This window comes from Cyanistes caeruleus, chromosome Z, assembly GCF_971803275.1.
Source record: "Cyanistes caeruleus chromosome Z, bCyaCae1.hap1.1, whole genome shotgun sequence".
Taxonomy (NCBI): Eukaryota; Metazoa; Chordata; class Aves; order Passeriformes; family Paridae; genus Cyanistes; species Cyanistes caeruleus.
In genome coordinates, this window is record NC_141732.1 from 16,367,857 (window position 1) to 16,378,072 (window position 10,216).

The 10,216-nt window shown below is 38.5% G+C and overlaps 1 protein-coding gene across 3 annotated transcripts in view; it reads right to left on the bottom strand.

Moving 5' to 3' along the window:
* TMEM161B (transmembrane protein 161B) overlaps nt 1-10,216 on the bottom strand; it is a 38,408-nt gene extending 28,192 nt beyond the window's left edge. For 2 of the 3 annotated variants that reach the window (XR_015280798.1, XR_015280797.1), the window contains exons 1-2: nt 9,683-9,789; nt 2,576-2,679 (exon numbers count right to left, since the gene is read on the bottom strand). Coding sequence is in view for 1 of the 3 variants with exons in the window: in XM_086868737.1 (XP_086724863.1) it covers nt 2,576-2,649 (74 nt within the window). In the remaining 2 variants the exon portion in view is untranslated. Of the gene's footprint in view, nt 1-2,575; nt 2,680-9,682; nt 9,790-9,915 lie in introns of those variants that run through there. The other variant, XM_086868737.1, reaches the window with a different exon arrangement.

The window sequence follows — 10,216 nt, forward strand, 5'->3', positions numbered from 1 at the left end:
TTTTCATAAAGATAGAGCTAATAAAAAGTAGTTTGTATCTGTTCTAGCTTATATATGCTTAAAACTGAAATCCCACAACTGATTTGTGGCTTTGACATATCCAAGTCAGTTTGAACAGCAACAGACACAAAGACAGGCCCTAGTTGATTTGAATAAAGGTCATTAACAAATCCACAACAAAACAACCATTTTCTCCTGTCATCCTGATATGGCCTGAAAACACAGTAACTGAAATAGCTGCAACTTAAAAGCAATGTTTCGGTAGAGAATGTTTTCTTAGGTAAAAATAATGCAAGGCCTATGCAGATATTTAAGCTGCCAAATATTTCAATAAATCTACTTAGTTGCATTTAAGCTCTCAAAATAGCACTGATTGAAAAAGTTTGTATTTCTTAACAAATTTATGTAAATTGCCTTTCAAAGTCAATAACAACTATTTATTCCATTAACAAGTAATTAATTACCTTAAGTCTGTCTATCCTAACAATTCTTTACGTTTTAAAAAGTCTTTGTTTCTTTTTAACAGACTTCCCACAAACACATACAGGCATCTACACAAACTGGTCACTTAATGTTTCTCTCTGGTAACATTTATCCTCCCACACATTTAGCAAGGGCTATCTACAGACATTTCAGGTCTGTCTTGTCTGCCAATCCTTTGGAAGTAACATACTCAAACAAAGTCACTTAAAAACCACTGCTGGATGCCAAAGACTAATTGAAGTCTACAGCAAAGGTAAGGAGTAGCAGGTGGTAATTTTTCCTTAGACAGCAGGACTGCTTTAGGAGTGTGCCTGTACCTGCACATTTATGTGTACAAAACCCTCTACTACCCCACCCACACAGGGCTGTCAAATACCACTGGCAAAAAGACAGCACTAAGGAGAAATGGGTTAAAGATAAAATGCAATTTATCAAGTTAACTAAGAAAATAACTGCTTTTCTTTCTGCCATTAAAATTCATGTTCTTGTTGCAGTCAATCTTCTGACATACTTTTATTTCTAGAACACAGGATTATTTCTAACTCTATACCATTCCTGTATTCAGGGAATTATTCAGAGTGACTGAAATTACAATGCACTAAAATAATTATCAGATAAATAAAAGAAAACCAAAAAGTAGCAACTAGTTTTTCCAGGCTACTGACTAGGAATGGAATAATAAAACTCCCACTAACTTCAGTAAGAGCAGAATTACCTAAGCACAAGTGCTGAAATCCTGCTTGAGGTATTTATCAATCTGCAGGGTGTGCAAAAATAATGGAGAAATGGATTTGAAAAATATTTGGACAGCAAACTTCTCCCTATAACTGGTACCTTAAAATACTCATGCCTTAAAACGAGGATACAGTGAGTGAAAGCTTCACAAGAATGAAGAACATGGGCATAACAATGACAAATTATTTTACAAGAGCAATCTGATATTTAAATTTTCAAACAAAAGTTAAAATCAATCTTAGACATAAAAAGTACCATATGTCATTTGGATAACTGCTGATAAAAAAGTCCCTCATGCTGACACACCTTAAAAAAAATGGTAGGCACTTTCATATTCATTAGTGTCATGTTCTTTTTAGAGCACAAGAAAGGTGATCAACACCCTGCCAATATGGTTAACAGTGAAATTTCACACAATAATTAAGAGTATGATTCCTTTTTGTGTTATGCACCTGACAATTACTGTTTTCTGTTATACCTAACACACATCTAAACAACATTTACAGTCACTTCTCACTAGCAACTTATGGGTGATGACATCTGGAATATAAAAAAGGAACAAGTGGATAATTATGAGATGCAGAGGAAAAAAAGTCAATGGAAAGACTTGTTAATACTCCTATGGAGTCCATTATTATTCAAAGGAACTGCTTCAGAAAGCAAGCAGTAAGGATTTGATATTCTCAAAATTTTAACAGTTACAAAGGAAAACACACTACCTGCTTATCATACAGAGTGTTCTTCTTACCAAATGAAAAAACACAGTGTCTATGATTCCTTTTAATATTAACATACTGACTTATATTCAAAACAGCTGCTGTTTTTCATTGTTATTATGGATACAGCCACATAGGGAATGCTCTCCTTGCAACTCATTATGTCTGTTTGATTTACTGTTACAAGGAAGTAGTGTACTGAAATTTATACTAATACTGCCCTTTGACATATTAAAAAGGAATAGAATTTTTAACAAATATCTAAGCATTCTTCATATGCAAGGCTAATCTGGAGGTAGATTATCAACAACACAGAGACAGCACAGGGGAAAATAAAATCCTTTTATTCTTCAGTATCTTGCATTCAATTTAGCTTTTCAGTATTAAAGGATGCACCTTGTAAGTTCAAAATAAGAGCTGAACAACTGACTTTCTGACTGATACAATTAATAGCAACAAACAAGTAAGTTCTTTTACAGCAACACTGTATTTCTGCCTTGAGTCCACAAACCAGGTGTAACAATGCCATGGTAATAAATTTAATAAAAGTCAATCACTTTAAAAAGAACTAATGAAATCAGTATGTTTTACTATTACTACTCTGATGCACAATTGCATTACCATATTCACACTTATCTTACCTGCCACTACAGAGAAGCCAACGAGCAAGAGAATAGTGAGGTATGATCTTCTGTATGACACTAGCCATTACCATGGTAACCACCAACTGTACACCTATCACACCCTGTAGAGAAGTAAGTTAATAACAAGTCAGTATGTGTTTTAGAAAAGTAGTGAAGTATCTTTAAAAAAAACCAAAACAATTTAATAACCCTCTGAATAACAGCCATGATACACTGAAGATGAATGGGGGGAGAGAGGGGACAGAATACTGTAGCAGTTTATAATTTTTTTTTTTCTCTGAAACTTGCTACGATTACTTACAAACTTCATCAAAGGGAAAAGGCATTCCCAGGTCACCACAGCTAATCTCCTTGAGGAAATTATGTACAGGTACAGGTATTTCCTCTTTGTTTACCTATATGCATGGGTTTTTATCTTTCCTGATAAGTCGTTTTCAAGGACTCCTCTCCACATCATCCTCATCCGTAGCTTACCAGATCAGTCCACCACCTTTACCTCTTGATTTGAGGGTACATCACCTCTTTCCTATCTAAGTCCTAGTCTAAATACCAGTTTGGCCATAGTACTGGCAAAGATGCTCTTGCCCCACTTGATCGGATATGGTTCTAAAGTCTTAGCAGTCCTTGCACCTCAAGAGAGAGTCCTGAGGTAATACAAGCCAAGCCCCTGCTATCAACACCTGCTAGACGTAACACCACCAATGATCTGTTAACATACACCTCTTCATCTACCTTCCCCCTCCCTACCAGCAGCATAATCTTTAATCCTAAATAGTGTGCTATTTATATATTTTCTTATATATTTCCTTACTATAACAGAAGTTTTATTTTTTTCTTCCTTTAATGCTTTCTCCTTTCGTAAAACAGAAATTGTGTCAATACTACTTTTATTAATAAACATAGGCAGGTGAAATGTTTCAAATATACATTATCATCTGTATCACTGAGGAGACTGAGACAGCAGAAATTATTTAAGTATTTATAAACATTTTCAGTATGTTACCATATGTCTCATAAAAAAGTGCCATGTATCAATCAGAAGTAGGTGCTACTTTTTTATATTTTGAAATAACACCTTTGGAAGGAGTCAGATACCACTGAGTTTCTTTGGTGCTCAAGAGTCTTTTCACCTTCTCCCTCCTGGGAATTTCTACTACTTCTACACTTTGGTGCCATCAACTCCTTGAAGTACCTCAAAAAGTAAAACCTCACTTTTGTTTATGTTCTGTTTCACTGATCAAGAGCTCTACGTATTTGAACACTCAACCTATATTAAAGATTATGTGTAGTTCTGTACATAGATTACTCAAACCAATTCCACCAGTCCCCCAGCTAAGGAAAGTGTACTTCTAATGAGAAAAAAAAACCTAGCAAGTTTTAAGCCACTTGAAAATAAAAACCCAACCAAACCTAAAACCCCAATGATATCTCTAAACTTAATTTTGACTTTGTGGAGGAAATACCGTAATATCCTTCCAGTATTTTTCTACACTTTAAGCAATTAAATACATATATAGGTATATGTATATATATTCATATATATATATATATATTCCTGAATGTTATTCCAATAACCTTCAGGAAATGAGAAAAATGCCTACCCCTCTCTCTCTCCCCCCCCATATAGGGTATGTATATATATATATATATATATACATATATATACACCCACATATATATACACATATACACACACATATATATATATCTACATATATACATACATATATACCCTATATGGGCTTTTTTCTCAATTCCTGAAGGTTAGTAATCGATCACAAGCAATATGCTAATAGAGAAAAGCTGTCACAAGAAATTTTTTTAAAAATCCACTGCATTAATCCTCCTACAGACCAAGAACACTAGTCACAGGAACACAGTAGATGATACAGTGAAAATAACATGCTATGCACACAGCATGACTTTTTGCCAATTGTACACTTTTGCCTGCATGTGCTTACACTCTACTTGTATGTTTACTAACACACTCCAGAAAAATCTACAACATCCCAAACTACCCCATTTTACAACACTATAACACATTTTTCCTCCATCCCCAAATACAGGCTCTGGCTAGATCCAGCCTCCGCCGTACTTCTGAGTCTTCACTTTACACTAATATCAGCTAAAATTCAAAACCACTCATTTCAGAAACATAAATGAAGATCAGGTATTGGTTTCCACCAACATCCTACATCCTCTACTTGCACACTTTAAAAATCCAGAGTATGAGAAATAGAATGGTATATGTTTGAGGGGGGTTTTGAGGACCTCTGGTAAACAAACCTGATCTGTACTGAAGTAATTAGCACACAATCTGTGATTGGGTTGACTCAAAACTAAGAGAAGCATTATTCACCTGTTAAGAGATGAGGAACTGCTGCATAAATTAAATAGTGTTTGCAGTTACACAATAGTTTGTGGAAATGAAACCATTTCATAAGTCCTTCAACACTGATTCCACATACATCCATGTCCTTATCATGCTTCAGTTTTGCAGCTTAAACTTGAACTCCAAGTTCAGGACACTAGAAAGAGATGTTTGTATTCTGCTGATCAAAGACATTTCCTGTCAATCTCTCTCTAATGCTGGGAGGCATGGGGACCAAAGCTGACTATGTAAGTCAGTTTTTCTGCAAAACACAGGCTGGCAAGCAATCTCCTGGTAAAAAAACAAGACTGAAATGGTACAGCCATGCAGCAACATCAACACGGTCTATCTGATAAACTACAGTCTAGCTGTGTTTCTGCCACAGAGGCACTGAGAGGTGTCTCAGAAGTCTCGAGCACTGCGTTCACTTCCCAATCCTCCAGCAACCATAGCATTCCTACTTTTGTTTGAGAAACGTAGCAGACTTTACATAAAAGCTTAAAATTAAAGATTGTAGAGAACACATTAAGTGGCCCATAAGAATAGTTTTAGCAGTTATATTAAAGTGAAGACTGACAAGCTTCTTAAAATTGGTGGGAAAAAAATGGCAGGCTGAAAAGCCAAAAGCGTAAGGTTGAATGAAGTATAACCTGGACTTTGGCTTTCAGTCTTTTATACTATATAGCTGGAAAGCTGCTGATTAGTAGAAGGACAAAAACTAAGAATAAGCAATTCAGATAAAGTTGCGATACTCTTATCTACACTTCAAGTGTACTTATAAAACACCAACAGCTATCTCAGAGTTTCGAACAAAAAATCCCCTTTTTAAAAGTACTTCTACCTAAAGAACATTTTTCTTTTCATCATGAAATGATTTTTAGAACATGAAGTACAAAGACAAACAAGGTTGACTGTATTATACAAAGACACCCCTTTATTCTCCTTATTTTAACCTTGTCCAAGGTTATTCCTCCTTACCTGTAGTAAAAAGCCAAGGGTTTCTGTCTCATTTTCCCTTTACCACCTACTTACATATTACAAATAATTCAAATACTGAGCTTTACACAGGACTTTGAAACGACATGTTCTCTGGCAGTAACCATTACAAGATGGTAATTCCTCCATTACAAGATGAGGGCCTTGAGCTGAAGGTAACTGCTGTATGCACCAGGACTGCAGTAGGGATACAGCTGCATTACTGAAAAACAGCTGGTAGAATCCCATTCACAATTTCACAGTTTTTTAAATTCAGAAATGTAATGGCCACTGCTTACTTTCTGAAGTGGCAATTCTTGTAAAAACAAGATTTTAACACAACTATCCTCAAGTATTCTACAGATGTTAGTACAGGGCGTAACAATATCTTTCAGTGGTAGCCCACAAACATACTAACAGAGCTGTGATTTTTCAAATAAGAAATTGAAAAGGTATTGTAACAGTAGTGGCCACCAAGATTCGTAAGAGAATATAACAAATACTCTTATTTCCTGCAATTTTAGAAGTGCAATGATATTTGTGAAATCTGGAAGATAAATCAATACAACTGCTTTGAAATGCCATTTAATAGCAGACTCATTATTGCTTTTACTGTAAATGAGACTTTCCCCCATATAATTTTTCTTCATATGCAAATTTTTCTCCAAATGTTTATACCCATGGTAAAGCTCCAGCTTGCAAAAGCAAGATAGTGTTCTCCTGAAACACAAATGCAACACAAAATTGCTTCCTTAACAGTAGGAAATATTATATATGACGGCCAAAGAAAACTGAGCTTGCTGTGCAACATCTTAAAAGTGAACACTTCCTGTGAAAAGGACTACTTTCACAGAATACCTACAGTCATTATGATAATCAGGAATTGGAGGTAGTTCAAATCCTATGAATTGTAAAAATCAGACATTCATACAGCTAATATTGGAAAAGAAATTATGCCAAGAGAACTCTTAAAAAAACTCAATTTTTACTTTTTTTTCTACTCTCGTGACCAAGGCTTCCCTGAATTAGAATTTCCATGCACCTATCATTGTTTACAACAAAAGATGCATGAAGTGTCATGAAGAATATGCAAGGTGTTCAATACTATCACCCAACTGCTCACCCTCACAGTGTCATTCACACCTAAAGGTCACTTCTCTCTTGGACACTGTCTTTACACAGAGTCAAAGAAGAGCCATAAACTGTTGGAAAGACTCAGGTGTGCATGAATGCCTTTGAAACAAGTTGATTTGTTTGAAACCAAAATTATGCTTTAGTCAGTGAACAGCATTTTACCTGACGATCTTGCTTAATTTACCACTGAGGCTCTCTAAGCACAAAGATTACAGAACTAATGGTCATAAGGCAAATCAAGTTTTTGCTACAGAAATCTTATGGATGGAACAAGGGCGTTTGTAAAAATGCCAATTTATCATTATTACCGAAAAGGCAATACAGAATACGTGTTGCAGTGAACTGTATATAGAACCTATTCTAAGTTCTAAGTTCTAAGTAATTATAAGTAAAACTAGTTCAGAGAAATGATGTACTACACATGGAAAGGAAGGTTATATTTCATCATTACTTTTCAAAGATATTGAAAATTTAGTTTGCCCAATATTTCCACAAATAAGAAAAACAGGAACTACGGAAGTTCCCACTCTCCAGAAGACTTGTTTTTTAAAAAATAGGCTCTGCCATTTTAGGAATCATTCCAAGTATAAAATGTGAAAAGCCATTATGCTTCTGCTGAACAGTCTAGAACACCATGGTCTTACCAAGTATTAAGACACTTATGCACAGCTTAAAGTTGTGGCCTAACTGGCATTGCAACTGCACAGGTGACAGCCCCAGCTTGGCAGGTGTTGATGTTTATAACTTGATTTCTAAGCCTCTTACTACAAAATAAACGGATGAACATTTCATTCTCCTGTTGCATTGGAACTGGAAAATACAGCTTCCAAACAGCACAGACCTTTTGCCTTTCCTTACGCCACGGAATCACACACAAAGATTATTTGCCCACACTGCCTGCACCCAGCAAAGAAAACTGGACCTGATCTTTCAACCCCATTAGGCAACTCAAGCAAGCACTCAAGTAATTTAAATAAGAACCTACAGTGAAAGGAAAAACTTTTTTTGCATGCAATTTTCCCAATGTAGATTCCAATACCAGACCACTCATTGACTCCTACAAATGAAAGGAGCATCTTATGGCCTTTTGAATAAATATTCTGACCCTGGTGGAAAATAAAATAAATAAAATAAAATAAAATAAAACGAAATCAAATAACTTCATGAGAAAAAAATACAATTCCTTTTATAAGCCAGAATTTACATTATAAAAAGTACTTTAGTGGAATAACATGATTAAACTTTTAAGTATGAGAACAGGTAAAAGGCAGATTTTATCAAAAATATATTTGTAAAGCGCATTTCTTAAGACTTAGATCAATGAACAAACACTGGTACCATAATTAAAATGACATATTGACACATTCATACAGTCATATGAAAAAGAAATGTAATATATTAATGACAAATACAAAATATGTTTTTACATCTGCAGACCCTGTTCTTTGTATCCCAAATATAAGTACATTAAAAGCTGAGCCAATCAACTCCAGTGTTTTAAATTATAACTAAGACACAAATATGAAATTCAGCATACCTCTATAGAGATATATCTTTATATAATTTAATACTCACTAAATACTTTGCCTGCTCTATTGAAGCAACATGTATCCAACAAGGTTACATCCTTAGCAGGAATTACACCAGACTTTGTTCTTCTCCTACTACATTACATTTATTGTGCGCTACATTTAGCCTAATAAATTGTAGCTGTGCTGAAACATTTTTTTTTCACGAGATCCCTTCTAGCCCCAAATGCTCTATGATTCTGTGACACTCACGTGCTGCCACAGCACACATGACAGTGGTGACATGACCCAGAGCACCAAGCTTGAACTTGTGTCAATGAACAACAAACGTCTGGCTAAGGTTTCTAGGTATGTCCAAGATCACATGCACGCTCCATTTACAGGGAGATTTTTTTTAAGGAGAACCGACAAAACAGTTATAGAGGCAATGCTGGAAAACAACTTAAGATCATGAAGTTCAAATGTCAACCCAACAGTGCCACTGTAGTTCCTGAATCACTAAAACACATTACCGCGCCCCTGGCCCAAACGTTTCTAAAACACTTCCAGGGATCGTAACCCCCACCACCTCGCTGGCCAACTCACTCCTATGTCTGACCACCTGAACAGTGAATTTTCTTTTTTCTAGTATTTCCATCGCCATAGCTTGAGGCCATTTCCTGCAGGCGTACCTCCTTGAGGCATTTCACTGCAGGCACGATAGAAGACACCAACCCCCACCCTGCTACAACCTCCTGCCAGGTAGTTATAGAGAGAGAGAAGAATCCTATGCATTTAAAAAGAGACACCCAAACCCCGTTACAGAGCACTAAGTGCAGTAGCTCACTCTGATCCCAGAGGAAAAGTAGCAGAGATGGAAGCAACCACTGGGCAGTGAAATCGTGTCGGTGTAAGACAGCGGAAAGCAGCAGACACCGCGGTGTTCCGCTCATGAGCGCCAATTACGGAGCTAGATGGTGTCACCCCGCTGCCTCCCTGCTCCCGACGCACCCAAACCCACGAGCTGTCCCCACAGCAGGGGCAGGGGCCTGCAGCAGCTCAGCCCCGAGCCGAGGGGAGCGGACCCACCGCCCCGCTCCTCCGCGTCCCGCTCACCATGATGCCCGCGCCGGCCCCGCCAGCCGCCGCTGCCGCCCGGCTCGGCCCCACTCCCGGCACATAAATCCGCCCGCCCGCCCGCCGCTCCCGACAGCGCACGCCGAGGTCACGCCGGGCTCCTGCTGCCAACAAGACCCGCCTGAGCTGTCCAACAAGCTGCCTGTGCGGACGGGGCCCCGCAGCGCTGATATCGCGCCGCGACAGACAGTCCCGGCCTCACCGCTCCACACCTGCGGGCTGTCGACAAGCGAAGAAGGTAGAGGCGCCTGCTGGGGCGCAGGGCCCGCGAGCCTCTCGGCGACAGCCCCGTCAGGCGCCGCGAGGCCAGCCTGTCCCGGGCAGGGCACTGCCGCGACCCCAACCACGTGATGCGGGAAGTCTCCCCGAGCGCTGAATTTCTCCACCCTCTTGACCCCCGCATGAGGTGCGGCAACACCGAAGCACCGGGAGAGGAGCACCGGGAGAGGAACGTCGGGAGCGGGGAGGGGGCCGAGCTGGCGGGGGCGCGGGGCAGAGGAGGCGAGAGCGGGG